We start from the raw sequence: 15,121 nt of genomic DNA, 5'->3' as shown, positions 1-15,121 counted from the left end.
AGAATGTCCGCAACTTACTAACCCCAAGCCATTTGTCTTTGGAATGTGGGAGGAAACTGGAGTACCCAGGGGGCACCCACATGGTCACGGAGAGAAGGTATAAACTCCTTACAGAAGACGGCAGGAATTGAGCCCTGGTTGCTGCTCACTGGGGCTGTAGAGTGATGTGCAAACGTTATGCTATCTTGCTGCAAACCCTCCATCAGGACTTTGAGGACTTCTAAGCCGTTACAGTACAGCACCCTGAACTTTGACCCACTTGACATTTAGTTCTAGGCATGACTTGAATGGTCAACGGCTTTCTAATCGCTCCTCATAAATCAGCCAGCACCAGCAATTCCATTCATAGCCTTCTCCGCGCTGAATTCAGGATTTCTGTCTCCGAGTCCCAAGTTGAGCACCGATCATCCACAGCAACCTGTTCAGTAAGGTGGTACAGGGCTGCTGAGGTATTGGCCTGACTGTTCAACCTGCTCATTCATCGAGTTCAGAAGGCCTGTTTTGCAGGCCCCAATGTGGCCGAAGGCAAGTCTGGAGATCTCTCATCCCCTCCCTCAGGCAGTGAATATTTTTAATTTTTATTTAAAGATCCAGCACGGTAACAGGCCCTTCCAGCCCAATTACAGTCATGTGACCAATGACGCCATGTGACCAATTAACCTACTGACCCGTACATCTTTGGAATATGGGAGGAAACCAGAGCTCCCAGAGGAAACCCATATGATGACGGGGAGAACATACAAACTCCTTGCAAACAGAGACGGAAACTGAACCAGTGCTGTTGGCACTATAATAACTTCTTGCCTGCTGATTTCTTGCAGTGTCTTGATGCAGTAAAACTGTTCATTGATTTTCTACAAACTTTGGAAAATCCTCTTCAGCCACACCCTGGTTTGAAATGATTGAGTTAGCATTTTCATGGCGAGGGGGTGTGTGTGGGGTGGGCGGTAGACTTGGACGTGTCCCAAATCAGTGCAAACGGCAGGCCAGGGTAACAGAGTAGTTCATAAAACACATGGGCCTCTAGGTTTACTTAAAAGCATCGGTGACAAACCACAAACTGAAATACCAGCTGGAACACCTTATCAACTGCGGCACAGCACGGGAGCTATGTGAATGCTTAGAAAAAAGTCTGTAGAAGAGATTTACCTGAATGTAATTCCCCAAAATAACAGTCCAGCACTAAGCAGATTGGCCAAAGAAGCTGTTTCTGTGCAGTAGCCTCTGTAATACCCGAGATATCTTCAAGGGGCAGTATATCAAAAAGGTGCCGTCCGTCATTAGGGACCCCCATCACCCAGGACATGCCCTCTTCTCATTGCTACCTTCAGGAAGGAGGTATAGGAACCCAAAAGCACACACTCATTGATTCAGGAACAGCTTCTTCCCCTCTGCTATCCGATTCCTGAATAGACGTTGAACCCATGAACAATACCTCCTTATTTCTTTTACTTCAATTTTTTGCACTACTTTTAATTTAACTGTTCTATATATACCACAATTCAGTTTTTTTTCTCTGTTATTATGTATTAAGTTGTACAGCAGCCACAAAGACAACAAATTTCATGACATGTGCCGGTGATTTTAAACCTGATTCTGATTCTATGACACCAACCCTCTGAATGAAGGACTGGAATTGTTCTATAGCGAAAGAAATGCTACTGGAAGGTTTGAAAGAGGTGAATGAAATGGCGAGGATTTCAGTGAAGGAGCCCTCTTCTCAGTTGTGCCATCAGGGAGGTGGTACAAGACGTACACTTAATGATTCAGGACCAGCTTCCTCTCCTGCACCATCAGATTTCCGAATGGTTCATGAATTCATGAACACTACACCATTATCCTCTTTATATTGCTCTAGTTAATTACTTGGTAATTTTATGTCTTTGTGCTCAACTGCTGCAGCAAAACAACAAACTTCACATCATGTGAGACGGTGAAAATAAACCTGACTTTATTAAAGTGCTTAACAAATCAGCTCAGGGGACATGCACTCAATGGCCACTGACTGTGTGCTCATGGACTTCTGCTGCTGTAGCCCACCCACTTAACTTTTGACATGTTGTGCATTCAGAGACGCTCTTCTGCACACCACTGTTGTAACACTTGGTTATTTGAGTTACTGTTGCCTTCCTGTCAGCTTGAACCAGTCTGTCCATTCTCTCACCTCTCTCACAAACAAATTATTTTTGCCCACAGAACTGCTGCTCACTGGATGTTTTTGTTTTTTGCACCATTCTCTGTAAACTCTAGAGAATGTCGTGCGTGAAAATCCCAGGATCCCAGTTTCTGAGATACTCAAACCACCCCATCTGGCACCAACAATCATTCCACGGTCAAAGTCACTTAGATCACATTTCTTCCCAATTCTGATGTTTGGTCTGAACAACAACTGAACCTCTTTTCTGCAATGAGATGCTACCACAACATTGACTGATTAGATATTTGCATTAATGAGCAGGTGTACAGATGTACCCAGTAAAGTGGCCACTGCGTGTGTTTCTGCAAGTCGTAGTCCCACAGCTCTGAAACAGCCCTTCAGCCCAACCAGTGCATGTTGACCAAGATGCTCCTCTAATCCTATCCCATCTCTGTGTACATGGTTAGTATCCCTCTAAACGTTTCCTTATGCATGTACCTCTCTAAACGTCTTTTAAATGTTGTTAATGAACCTGGCTCAACCACTTCCTCAGGCAGCTCACCCCACATTCGTACTACCCTTTGTGTACAGAAGTTGCTCTTCTAGTTCTATTTAAATTGTTCTCCTCTCATGTTAAACCAATGCCCTCTGGTTCTTGATTCCTAAGGCTGGGAAATACACTGTGTGCATTTATCTCCACTGCTTTATAGTGACCGGCATTGTAGGCGATTGCTCCCTTATATAAAGTACACATCTTTAGAAGGAAGACGAAATAGACAGCAGATACGGCAAAGGACATGGTTCTAGGACTAACTCTTTGAGGAAACCAGCTTAGATTGGACGGGCCGAATGGTTATATTCAACGCTGTACCAATCCCATCCATAGATCCCTCAAAAGTTGCAGTGCAAGTTGATAGGGTGGTTAAGAAGGCTTGTGGGGTGTTGTCCTTCATTAGTCAGGGGATTGAATTCAAGAGCCATGAGCTAATGTTGCAGCTCTGTAAAACCCTGGTTAGACCACACTTACAGTGTTGTGTTCAGGTCTGGTCACTTCACCATAGGAAGGTTGCTACCTGGGTTAGAGAGCACATCTTACGAGGGTAGGTTGAGTGAGCTAGGGCATTTTGTTTCGGAGAGGAGGATGACAGGTGACTTGATAGAGGTATACAAGATGATAACAGGCATTGAATTGAGTGCCAGAAACTTTTTCCCAGGGTAGGAATGGCTAATATGGGGAGACATAACTTGAGGGTGTTTTAAGAAAGTATAGAGGGGATGTCTGAAGTAGGATTTTTTTTTACACAGACTGATGGGTACATGGAAGGTGCTGCCAGGAGTTGTACTTTAGGGACATTTAAGAGACCCTTAGGCAAATGGAGGCCATTGTAGGAAGGAAGTGTTAAGATCGATCTTGGAGCAGGTTCAGTACAACATTGTGGTCTAGTGTTCTAAATTCTATGTTGTAATCCGTAACTCCACGTGGAAACCTGAGATGGTGAGAACCTTCCTGATTTGATGTGACTCCTCTAACCAGTGCCCTGGTGTTCCTCTTTCATTTTCACTGCTCATTTAAAAATAGGAGCCACTTCCTCAAACAGGCGTGCAAGAGGCTATGTCACTGAAAGGCTAAACAACTCCACAGCCACTTCTCCGAACCAGCCAAGGGCACTGCAGGCAGGGTGTACTGTTTGAGACAATTTCTGGTGTTACAGGAAAGATACTGGCACGGATAGAGGAATGGCTGACAGCCAGGAAACAGCGAGTGGGTATAAAGGGAACCTTTTCTGGTTGGCTGCCAGTGACTAGTGGTGTTCCTCAGGGGTCAGTATTGGGACCACTACATTTCACATTGTTTGCCAATGATTTGAATAATGGAATTGACGGTTTTGTGGCAAAGTTTGCGGATGATACAAAGATAGGTGATGCTCAGGAAGAAACGCGATTGCAGCAGGACTTGGACAAATCGGAGGAAAGGGCAAAAATAGAATATAAAAACAAGGAGATAACGCTGAGCCTGTACAAGACACTAGACAGGCCGCACTTGGAGTATTGTCAACAGTTTTGAGCCCCATATCTCAGAAAAGATGTGTTGTCATTGGACAGAGCCCAAAGGAGGTTCACAAGCATGATTCAGGGTGTGAAGTGGTTAACATAGGAGGAGCGTTTGGCGGCTTTGTTCCTGTACTCACTGGAATTTTGAAGAATGCATGACGATCTCATTGAAACCTACTGAATGTTGAAAGGACTAGACGGGGTGGATGTGGAGAGCATGTTTCCAATAGTGGGGGTATCCAGAACTAGAGGGTACAGCCTCACAACTGAGAGGTGACCTTTTAGTAGTCATAGTCATACTTTATTGATCCCAGGGGGAAATTGGTTTTCGTTACAGTTGCACCATAAATAATAAATAGTAATAGAACCATAAATAGTTAAATAGTAATATGTAAATTATGCCAGTAAATTATGAAATAAGTCCAGGACCAGCCTATCGGCTCAGGGTGTCTGACCCTCCAAGGGAGGAGTTGTAAAGTTTGATGGCCACGGCAGGAATGACTTCCTATGACGCTCTGTGTTGCATCTCAGAGGAATGAGTCTCTGGCTGAATGTACTCCTGTGCCCACCCAGTACATTATGTAGTGGATGGGAGACATTGTCCAAGATGGCATGCAACTTAAACAGCATCCTCTTTTCAGACACCACCGTGAGAGAGTCCAGTTCCATCCCCACAACATCACTGGCCTTACGAATAAGTTTGTTGATTCTGTTGGTGTCTTTTAGAACAGAGGTAAGGAGTAATTTTTTTTAGCCAAAGAATATTGAATCTGTAGAATGCTCTGCTAGGCTGTGGTGGAGGCCAAATCCGTGGGTATATTCAAAGGGGAAGTTGATAGATTCCTAATTGGTCGGGGCATCAAGGGATATGGTGAGAGGGCAGGTGTATGGGGTTGAATGGGATCCAGGATCAGCCATGATGAAATGGTGAAGTGCACTTGATGGGCTGAATGGCCTAATTCCGCTCCTCTGTCTTATGGTTTAGTTTCTAAACCTGACACGTGCTTCAAAGCCTGTAATTGTTGAGTTTAGAAGAATGAGGAGGATCTCATTGAAACCTACTGAGTATTAAAAGGCCTAGACAGAGTGGACATGGAGAGGATGTCTCCCACAGGGGGTATTCTAGGACCAGAAGGCACAGCCTCAGAGAATGCCCTTTGGAACAGAGAGGTATTTATTTAGCCAGAGGGTAGTGAATCTCTGAAATCCATTGCTACAGACGGTTGTGGAGGCCGAGTCATTGGGTATATTTAAAGCAGATAGGTTTATAATTAGTAAGTATGTCATACATTACAGGGAGAAGACACAGCCATGGTGGAAAGGCAAAACAAACCTGAAGGGCTGAATGGCCTAATTTTGCTCTTATGTAAATGAATCAATCCCATTGTGCTTTGGTGCTCACTTCTGGTCAGATGTGGAAGCTTTAGAGAGAGCGCAGAGGATATTTACCAGGATGCGGCCTGGATCAGAGAGCAGGCCTTATGAGGAAAGACCGAGCAAGCCCGTACTTCCCTCTTTGGAGTGAAGGAGGATGAGAGGTGACTTGACAGAGGTGTACAAGAGGGGCATAGATAGAGTGGGCAGCCAGCACCGTTAGAGTAATTTAGACCATAAGACCAAAAGTGATAGGAGCAGAATTAGGCCATTCAGCCCATTGAGTCTGCTCTGCTACTCCACGATGAGTGATTTATTATCCCTCTCTATCCCACTGTCCTGTCTCTAAAGAGGCACTGAAATGGGCATGTGGATGAAAAGTAAATGGAGGCTGATGCAGGAGGGAAGTGTTAGATTGATCTTGGAGCAGGTTAAAAGGTTGTCACAACATCGTGGGCCGAAGGGATGTACTGTACTAGGTTCTATGCTAGTGCAGCAATTGGTAATGGGCGAGGCAGATATGCTAGGGACATTTAAGAAACTCTTCGATAGGCACACAGGTGCAAGAAAAATGGAGACTATGTGGGAGGGAGGGAATTGATCTTGGAGTAGGTTAGAAGGTCAACACAACTTTGTGGGTCAACAGGCCTGTAATGTGCTTTAACGTTCTATGTTCAGGAATCCGTGAATCATGTTAATTAAGTAACAGCCAAGACTTGTGTGAGGTTCTATATAGGCAAAATAGTTATTTATTAATAACTTAGTATAATACAATCATTCTTAGAATAAATCCCCACTCCACATTAAGCCTCCTGTGACAAGAAAATAGGGAACAGCTTCCCATTGGCTACTGAACTACAACAAGTGCATTGCATACATACAGTATTGACTTTCCAGTTTTCAATACAGACTTAAGAAAAAGAAAATCTATTGCATTCACGATTAATTTCCCTGAAGTGTCTGCACAGAGGTAATGCACTGTATGACCAAATCACAAATTAAAACCCAAAGAGACACCCTGGGTCCCCTGTATCCAAAGAACAGTCTTTTCATTCATAAGCAAGAAAACACAAACACTACATACACATAACCAAGGCTCTCAGTTTAGATGGAGAAAATATAAAGGCCATAAATCAAAAAGCTGTTTTAATTTACACTCACACGTAGCATTTCAAAGCAAAAACAGTCGAAGAATTTTTTTTGGCATATACTGTCCAAGTAATCAGTCAAAACATAACAGATTTACATAATTATACAATTCCATACTTCCACCCCATGAGTCAGCAGGTGGAATGGATTCAATATAAACAGGAAATTACTTTCCCTTAACACTCCATCCCCAAATCTACAGAATCTCAGCTGACATTGCATTTGTACGCAGACAATATATACAGAAAAGTCATGCTGTGAGATACTCAACCAGATCATGAGCACCAAAACTAAACTGTGACCAGTTCCGGAACTCCACAAAACTTTTTGTTTCCCTACTAGCGTGAATCGACAAAGTCTTCACTGAAGACAAACAGTTAGCTACCAGCAGGGCAGAAAAAGAGGGCATGATCAGGAGCAAAATTGCTACACCTGACTTCTCTTTTTATCCCTTCTTTACACTGCAAAGCTTTCAACCACTTCACTTTCCCAGATAACCTTGTGAACCGCCAACGGCCCCAAAGTCAAAGGTCAGGGAAACCTTCCCCCTTTACAACAGGCTGCTTTGACAAGAGCCAAGCCGCCTCCAATGAGATCAGTTATTCTTTCCCAGAGCCATTTTGACCCTGTTATGTATCAGTGATCCGACCTTGAAAAATTCCTCCCCAGCCTCTTGCATAGGTGTCGGGTAGTCAGGTCAAGTGGACTGGAGCGAGTCAAGCTGGAAGACGTTGTGGTTGGTGGGGGTGGTGAAGTAGAGGGGCTGGGTGGGCAACCGGTTATCGCAGGGGCTGCTGAGTCCCAGCGTCCGCTCGAAGTCCAGCAGCTGCCCCATGAAGTTGAAATTGGGGGAGATGTTGGACTTCTTCATCTTGACGATGTCATAGGCGTCGTTCATCGAGAGGTTCAGCTTCTGCATCAGGTAGGCCACGGTCACCGTGACTGACCGGCTGATACCAGCCAAGCAGTGCACCAGCACGCCACAGCTCTGGTTACGGGCTTCGTCTGAGGAAGATTAAAGAAAAATAGAACCGGCAGGTCAGTGGGAGATACAACACCAAGTCTTAGCAGGTCAAAAAATCTCTACTTGATTAACATTGAACAATACAGCATGGTACTGGCCTTCGACCCACAAAGGTTGGAGGCGAGATTTAACCCACTGCAAGATCAATCTAACCCTTCCCTCCCACTTAATGCACCATTTTTCTACCAACGAAGTGCTCATCTAAATGTCTCTACCACCCTGGCAGTGCCTTCCATGGACTCACCAACTTACATCTGACACCTCTCTCCAATCACCTTAAAATTACGCCTCCTCGTGTGAGCCATTCCTGAATAATTTCACATAATTACCCTGCCACAGAACAGCAAAGTTCACATTACATCAGCTTAATTTAGTTTTTTTTAAATTAGAGATACAGCATGGTAGACCAGTCAGTGATGATAAATCTAATTCTGATTACCGAAAGAATAATTTGTACGGTTACATACCGAAAGGCAGAGAAGTGGGATTGATAGGAGCTAGCATATAGGCAATGGGCTGAATGACCTCCCGTGCCTCCATACAATTTGCGAAACACCTTAACCTTCAACTCACATCACGTCCGCACCCCCCCCCCCCCGCCACAGTCTCAGTTTCACAGAGAAGTCAGAATGCCAGACCGTGCTCCCGGCTTACTCCTTCCATCGGAAAGGAGGTACAGAAGCCTTGGGTCCCACACCACCAGGCTCTGCAACAGTTATCACCCTTCAGGCCCCTGAACTGGTATGGACAACTTCACTCACAACACTGAACTGACTACATTGATATGTCATCTGGACCAGATGGACTACAGCCCAGGGCTCTGAAAGAGGTAGCTGAAGAGATTGTGGAAGCTTTGGTAATGATTACGGAAGGTGTTGGAGTCCATTATTAAGGATAAGGTCTAAGGTTACTTGGAGGCACATGATAAAATAAGCCAAAGTCAGCATGGTTTCCTTAAGGGAAAATCTTGCCTGGCAAATCTATTGGAATTCTTTCAGGAAACAAGCAGGGTAGAAAAAGAGAATCTGTGGATGCTGTTCCCTCTCAGCCGTGTGGGTGCGCGGCCCTTCGTAATGGAAATACTCCCTCCCACGCATATAGCCTTGCAGCTGGAACTGTATGGTTGGGAAGCTTGTGGTCATGCACTTTGGTAGAATGAATAGAGACGTAGGCTATTTTCTAAATGTGGAGAAAATTCAGAAATCAGAGGTGCAAAGGGACGTTGGAGTCTTTGTGCAGGATTCCCTAAGGGTTAACTTGAAAGTGGAGTTGGCGGTATGGAAGGCAAATGCAATGTTAGCATTCATTTTCAGAAGACTAACTTTAAGAGCAAGGACGTAATGCTGAGGCTTTATAAGGCATTGGTCAGTCCACACTCGGGAGTATGGTGTGCAGTTTTGGGCTCCTTCGCTAAGAAGGGACGTCCTGGTATTGGAGAGGATCCAGAGGAGGTCGATGAGAATGAGTCCAGGAATGAAAGGGTTAACATATGAGCTATTCCACCATTTATTATCCCTCTCAAACCCATCTGGCGTTTGATGCCTCTGGGTGAGGGGGGGGGGATCTCATTGAAACCCCTGTAATATTGACAGGCTTAGACAGAGTGGACGTGGAGAGAAGGTTTCCTGCAGTGGGGTGAGTCTGGGTCCTCAGGACAGAGGGGTGTCCATTTTGAACAAAGATGCAGAGGAATTGTCTTTGGCCAGAGGGTGGTGAAACTGTGCAATTCATTGCCACAGAAGGCTGCAGTAAAAACAGAGGTTGGTAGGTTCTTGATTATTAGTGAGGGCATGAGAGGTTACAGGGAGAAGGCAGAAGAATGGGGTTGAGAGGGAAAATAAATCAGCCATGATGGAATGGCGGAGCAGATCTCAATAACCAAATTCTGCTCCTTATTCCACAACCTATGGACTCACTTTCAAGGATCCTGCAGCTCATGTTCTAAATATTATTCATTACTTGCTTTATATTTGCTGTTTATCTTCTATTATACATTGACTATCCGTCTGCGCGTGGTTTTTCACCCATTCTATTGAGTTTCCTTGTACCTACTGCGCATGCCCGCAAGAAAATGTATCTGAGAATATGTGACATATACGTACTTTCATAATAAATTTGGAGGTTCGAAATTTACTTTGAACTTCTATATTCGACAGTGTAAAGAAAGCTTCTAAAGTAAAGAAAACTGCAAAAACCTAGAGTTGCAGAGCAGTGTTTTGGAAACGCCAGTGACGTCAAAGGATACACTGCGGCCCAAGTGTAACCGAGAACCCTGGCGTGGGTTGAAATGGGTCACAGCTGACAAAAAAGTTCATTCATTCTCTGGTGTATTGATGTCCGTGCATGAATGTTTCAATAGAAAGTTTGCAAGATGGCAGTGAATGTCCTCTGTGTGGAGACTCCCTGGCTGTAAAATTTATTAACTGATTCCCCCAAGTGTTTGTGCTCTAGTCACAATAGAGGCATTCAGGCGTATCAAAAGACAGAGGAGTCACAGGGGACTGGGCCCATTAACAGGAACAGGATGTCAACATTGCCTGAAAATGGTTTCCTTTGTAGGAGGAAATGCATTACAATGCCTTTAGATTAGTTTTTCTGTGGCTTCTAGCCGAAATTCCTTCCGCCCAGGCTCAAATTAGCCCCGAACTGCAGGACGCGCCTGAGGGATTGTAATTACATTGGTTCTGATTAAACGTTGTCTGCACAGAAACGGCGGGAATTCTTTCTGAACTTGTTTAAAACCTTCGATTGGAATCCACTTGTCCGCCGGTCAGTTTTTTCAAAGAACAAGATGCAACTATGTTACCTCTGAAATTAAACACAAGTCCTAGTCTCGAATATAGACTTGTGGATGTTTTAGAGGGCAGAACTGAGAATTATTTATGTGTGTGGACTCGACGTCAACGACCAGGAACAGCCTCTCCACCTTATGAACGGTCTAACCAACACCACCTGGTCATCCCTTTTGTTTTTACACAGTTTACTTCTGAAAATTAAATTACAGAGTTTCCACACAGTAATAATAAACAGAATTCTGGACCACCATTATAATGGGAGATTATTTTGTGTGCGTGTGAGCGCGCTTCCAGTCCAGAGTTCCCACAGTTTGCGCGGACTCGGCCAAGAGCCGCCCACCTTCACTGAAAGCAGAGCATCCGAAATGTTCCGGAACATTGCGGATATGCTGCGCCTTTCCCCAGAATCCGGTACAAACATATACCAATTTCCTCTTTCTCCTTTCTTTGTAAATATGTCCAGAGTTGTGGAGATTGTGGCCTGCCCCTTCTTTAAACGCTGCTGGCTCTTAAAAAAAAAAGGTCCTTATGATTTGTTTCACATACAGCGAGATGTGTCATTTGCGTCAAATCAAACCAGCAAGGGTTGTGCAAGTGTGGCCACACTTCCAGCGCCATCACGGCTTGTCCACACTTACTAACCCGAACTCGTACGTCTTTGGAATGTAAGAGGAAGCCGAACGCCGGGAGGAAACGGGGACAATGGACAAGCTCCTTATAGGGGAGGGGATCGCACCCCGTCTGGTGGTAGCAATTGTGCTAACAACCCCTCTGCCGGGCGGCCCCATTTACAAACCGGTGCCGTGCATTTCATCTGCTCAATGGTTTAAACATTTAAATCATGATAGAACCTTTAACCAGCGCTCACAATGCCACCCCAGGATAAATTATCAACCACCCTCAAACAACGAAATTGTAAACAAAACGCAGACACTGGAGATACTTAAACCCCTGGAAAAACTCCGCCAGGGAGCAACTGTAGAGAGAAACAGTCCATATTTCAGGTGAAGACTCTTCACAACTGAGAAAGAGGTGGATCAAGTTAGTTTTAATGTTCTTGACTGACTTGTTTTCATGCCAGCCCTGACAAAGGGTCTTCGACGTGAAACCTGCTTCCACCTCCACAGATGCTGCCTGACTTGCTGAATTGACCCTCTCTTTTCGCGGCTGCCGTCGGGAAGGAAGTCATTACCCTTCAGCCTACTTACTGATCCAGCGAGGATAACCTCAGTCACCTCAACTCTGAACTGATACCACAGCCTATAGACTCACTTTCTACAACCATTCTTCTCAATATTATTTTTACATACTTATTCTTTTACAGTCGCATTTTGTCTTCGCATGCTCATTGGGGGCTTGTCCGTCTTTATGTGTAGCTTTTTCATTGACTCTAATGTGTTTCTTTGTATCTACTGTGTCAGTAATAAAATGTATCTCAGGACAGTATATAATGACATCTGTATACTTTAATAATAACTTTACTTTGACTTTGCCGAGTGACTACAGCCATATCTTTTTTTATTTTAGATTCCCATTATGTCGTTCTTTTGATTTGTTATTTATCGTTTTTTTCCTCTACATAAGGTACACAAAACAAACGTCCCCTTACAACATAAAATGTCGGAGGAACTCAGCAGGTCTGTCAGCATCTATGGAAAGGAATATTGCTGCTCCTAATCTATGTAATTATCTCTCTGGGCTGAAATAGGATTCTTGTTTGCAAATAATATTTAGACTAACAAATTAAATTTTCATTTCTTTTGGCTCACCTATCTTCCTCCAAATCTTATTTAGATGATCCCAATTGCATAATTTTCTCCCAAACTATCACAGAGACATCGGCAAGAACCTGTGCAAAGAATTAGATGGAGAAGGTTTCAGTAGCATCTCTTACCTATAAATGCAATGGCTTCAGGGAAAAACTGGGAAAGGTTTTGACTCCAGTGATCTGAAATGGGGATTTGCTTGTACTTAAATTCGCCGGCGTTCTCAAACAGGTTGGGGAGGTTGGGGGTGACGTTCAAGATGTACTTGATGCCGTGTTCTTCCAACACGTCGAGATTGGTGGAGTCCTTGGCGCAGCCCAGGTACAGATAGGGCAAAATCTCGACTGGGAAAGGCGGCTGGTGGCTGTTGGACAACGGACTGCTCTCGCACTCAGTCGCGCTGTTCGGCGCGTCCGACTCGATGTCTGACGAGTCGGAGCTGATGCGGAGTCCGCCGAGTCCCAGGACGGGCACCGTGGGAGAGTTACTGCAGCACGAACTGTCTCCGTTAGTCTCGCAGTGCGCCGGGTATTCCGCCTGAAACTTACTGAAACCGCCTGTAGACGCAAACAAAACACAAGGACAGCCACATTAGAACCAGTCCAGTGCCTCAGAATTACCTAACACAGAATGAGACCATTCGTCCCGTTCCCTGTCGTGCTAGCCCCTGCCACTTGTCTGAGTATTGGTCTTCCCAGTCCTCCGTTAGGAGTCGATATACCTTTTCCCGAACACACATCTACTCATTTCTATCCGCTTTCTTCAGGAATCCCTCAAGGAATGGGACCCAAAATTTCAACTATTTGGGGTGGGGAATAAGGATTCTGTTAGGATTGACATCAGCCAGCCGGTGCGGACCGACTTACGATTTGTAGTTTTTCCAGCATCTGCAGAATCTCGAGTGTTCACAATTTGTAAATTCCTGGTTAAGCTAGCGCGATCATTCGAACGAGGACTTCAAGAGGTGGGCCGTGAACTACAATTTACCCAAAATGCTATTTCATTTTTGGAGCATATGGTTCCCCTCTGTGCTATAAATTCCATGTCAACAGATTATTTTGAAAATTATATTTATATAGTCTTGTAGGTAGTAAATGCGAAACCATATTCCAACACCCGGTTGATAAGGAGAAAAGATCTTACCTTCCAAGCAGAAGACTTTGCATCCCTCGTCCTTTAACTTTCTGAGTAATAGGCCAAGTACAGAGGTGGTGTTCAGATTCTCGTTCCATTCGGCAGAGCTCTCGTCGTACAGGAGAATGATGTCGGTCTTGCAGCGGCGGGCGAAGCGCTCCTTGTCCTCGTTGTTCGAGATGAGCGACTTCACGGGGAAGTTCCCCTTCCTGAGCCGCCGCAGCATGAGGCCCGGGATGGCCACACTGATGGCCGCCTCGATGTGTGAGGACTCGTAGAGCTCGTGGGCACGGCAGTCCATCAGTAGCAGGCTGTCGCTGCCTCGCTCCAGCTGGTCGTGGAGCCAACCCGCCGCCTTGCAGATCGCCATTTCCGAGTCAAACGGGCAGCAGGGTAATTTTTCTAACATGGGGACAAAAAATTACTGACCGTGCATGAGCTTTAAAACAAGACGGTAGCCAACCTGTCGACTTTTTTTTTATCAATGGGAACACCCCTGTATAACCGCTCTCGCCAAATCGCGAAATGTATTTGCAAATTGCAAAATGTTTCACTGCAAATACAACCTAATATTGCAAAAATAAATTTAAATGCCAAACTCGTCTGAAAAAAAAAATTGTATTGTCCTAAGAAAGAGCTTAGCTGGTTTGCATCTGTCGGCGACTGAGCTCGGATTGCTGAATGGTACAGTACGGCTCGCTCTCTTTTTTTCTCAATGACCCTGGATGGCGCCGCGTCGTTTGCGCCGCAGCCGCCAGCCAACGCTCAGCGTTTCTTCAATAGAAACACTCAGCCGCCTTGCCCCGCCTCACGGATGGATGCATTCAGCAGCAGCCGTCCAATCATCGCACGTCACTGCTCCTGTCGTCACCGCGTTGCCTGGGCGACAACCCGGATTGGAGTTTTTTTGTGTGTGTATGTGAGAGCGAGTGTGTGTGTGTGTGTGTGTGTGTGTGTGTGTGTGTGTGTGTGTGTGTGTGTGTGACAGAGAGTGTGTGTATGTGAGAGCGAGAGTGTGTATGCAAACAAGCTTTGCAAATGCCATTCACAAAGGGGGGGGAGGATTTTTTTTCGTAATCGGATACAGGAATTTCCGCTCTCGCTCCTCCTGTCTCGAAGCCTAGCTCTCAAGAGAGGATGGAAAGAGGAGTAAAAGGAGCCAAATAAGCAAAGAAATTGACACATTAATAAAAAAATTAAAAACTCTAGTGATACAAATAACATACGTGTTTCACCGGGGAAATTTCCCTGGTATTAATTACATAACTACTGCGGGCTAATGTAAACGATCAATAGAGATTAATTCTCAGTTTTTAAGTGCATTAGCCCACAGCATACTCTGTGATACTCTTACTGTTTTGACAGGAAATGCCGGTGTGGTATTTCTCCGGAATCCATTGGCGTCCTTTTTTTTGAATGGGGATCTCTTTAAAAACCCATTGAATGGCTGTGCCGCATCGGTTTCTCTTCCTATAGACTCTTTCTAACCTGCAACCCACTTTACACACATGCCTGTTCAGTATTTATATTCAAAGCTATATGCACGAATCTTGTTCTTAAAAAAATTGTAGCCCTAAATATTTGCAAAAGAAATCTTAACTGCACGTTGCACCGCCCGGGAGATGCTGTTTATAATATCCGATCTCGTTGTTAAGAATTCGATTACATTCCAAAGGGAAAATACGAACGA

The 15,121-nt window shown here is 44.8% G+C and overlaps 1 protein-coding gene across 1 annotated transcript; it reads right to left on the bottom strand.

The window, feature by feature from the left end:
• Nucleotides 1-6,270: 6,270 nt before the first annotated feature.
• On the bottom strand, nt 6,271-14,244 carry dusp6 (dual specificity phosphatase 6). The gene is made up of 3 exons (XM_063058386.1): nt 13,441-14,244; nt 12,426-12,854; nt 6,271-7,717 (listed from the first exon to the last, which is right to left on the bottom strand). The coding sequence occupies exons 1-3, from the start codon at nt 13,838-13,840 to the stop codon at nt 7,410-7,412; spliced, it is 1,137 nt and encodes a 378-aa protein (XP_062914456.1). The 5' UTR covers nt 13,841-14,244; the 3' UTR covers nt 6,271-7,409.
• Nucleotides 14,245-15,121: the final 877 nt, after the last annotated feature.

Source organism: Mobula hypostoma, chromosome 9, assembly GCF_963921235.1.
Source record: "Mobula hypostoma chromosome 9, sMobHyp1.1, whole genome shotgun sequence".
NCBI lineage: Eukaryota > Metazoa > Chordata > Chondrichthyes > Myliobatiformes > Myliobatidae > Mobula > Mobula hypostoma.
This window is presented reverse-complemented; position numbering and strand designations above follow the sequence as displayed.

Excerpts from the sequence above, each read along its gene's own strand:
- dusp6 (XM_063058386.1), bottom strand. The coding sequence starts at position 13,840 with ATGTTAGAAAAATTACCCTGCTGCCCGTTTGACTCGGAAATGGCGATC. Across the intron at positions 12,855-13,440 it reads CAAAGTCTTCTGCTTGGAAG|GCGGTTTCAGTAAGTTTCAG; the intron begins GTAAGATCTTTT and ends TTGCGTCTACAG. Across the intron at positions 7,718-12,425 it reads TGAAGCCATTGCATTTATAG|ACGAAGCCCGTAACCAGAGC; the intron begins GTAAGAGATGCT and ends AATCTTCCTCAG.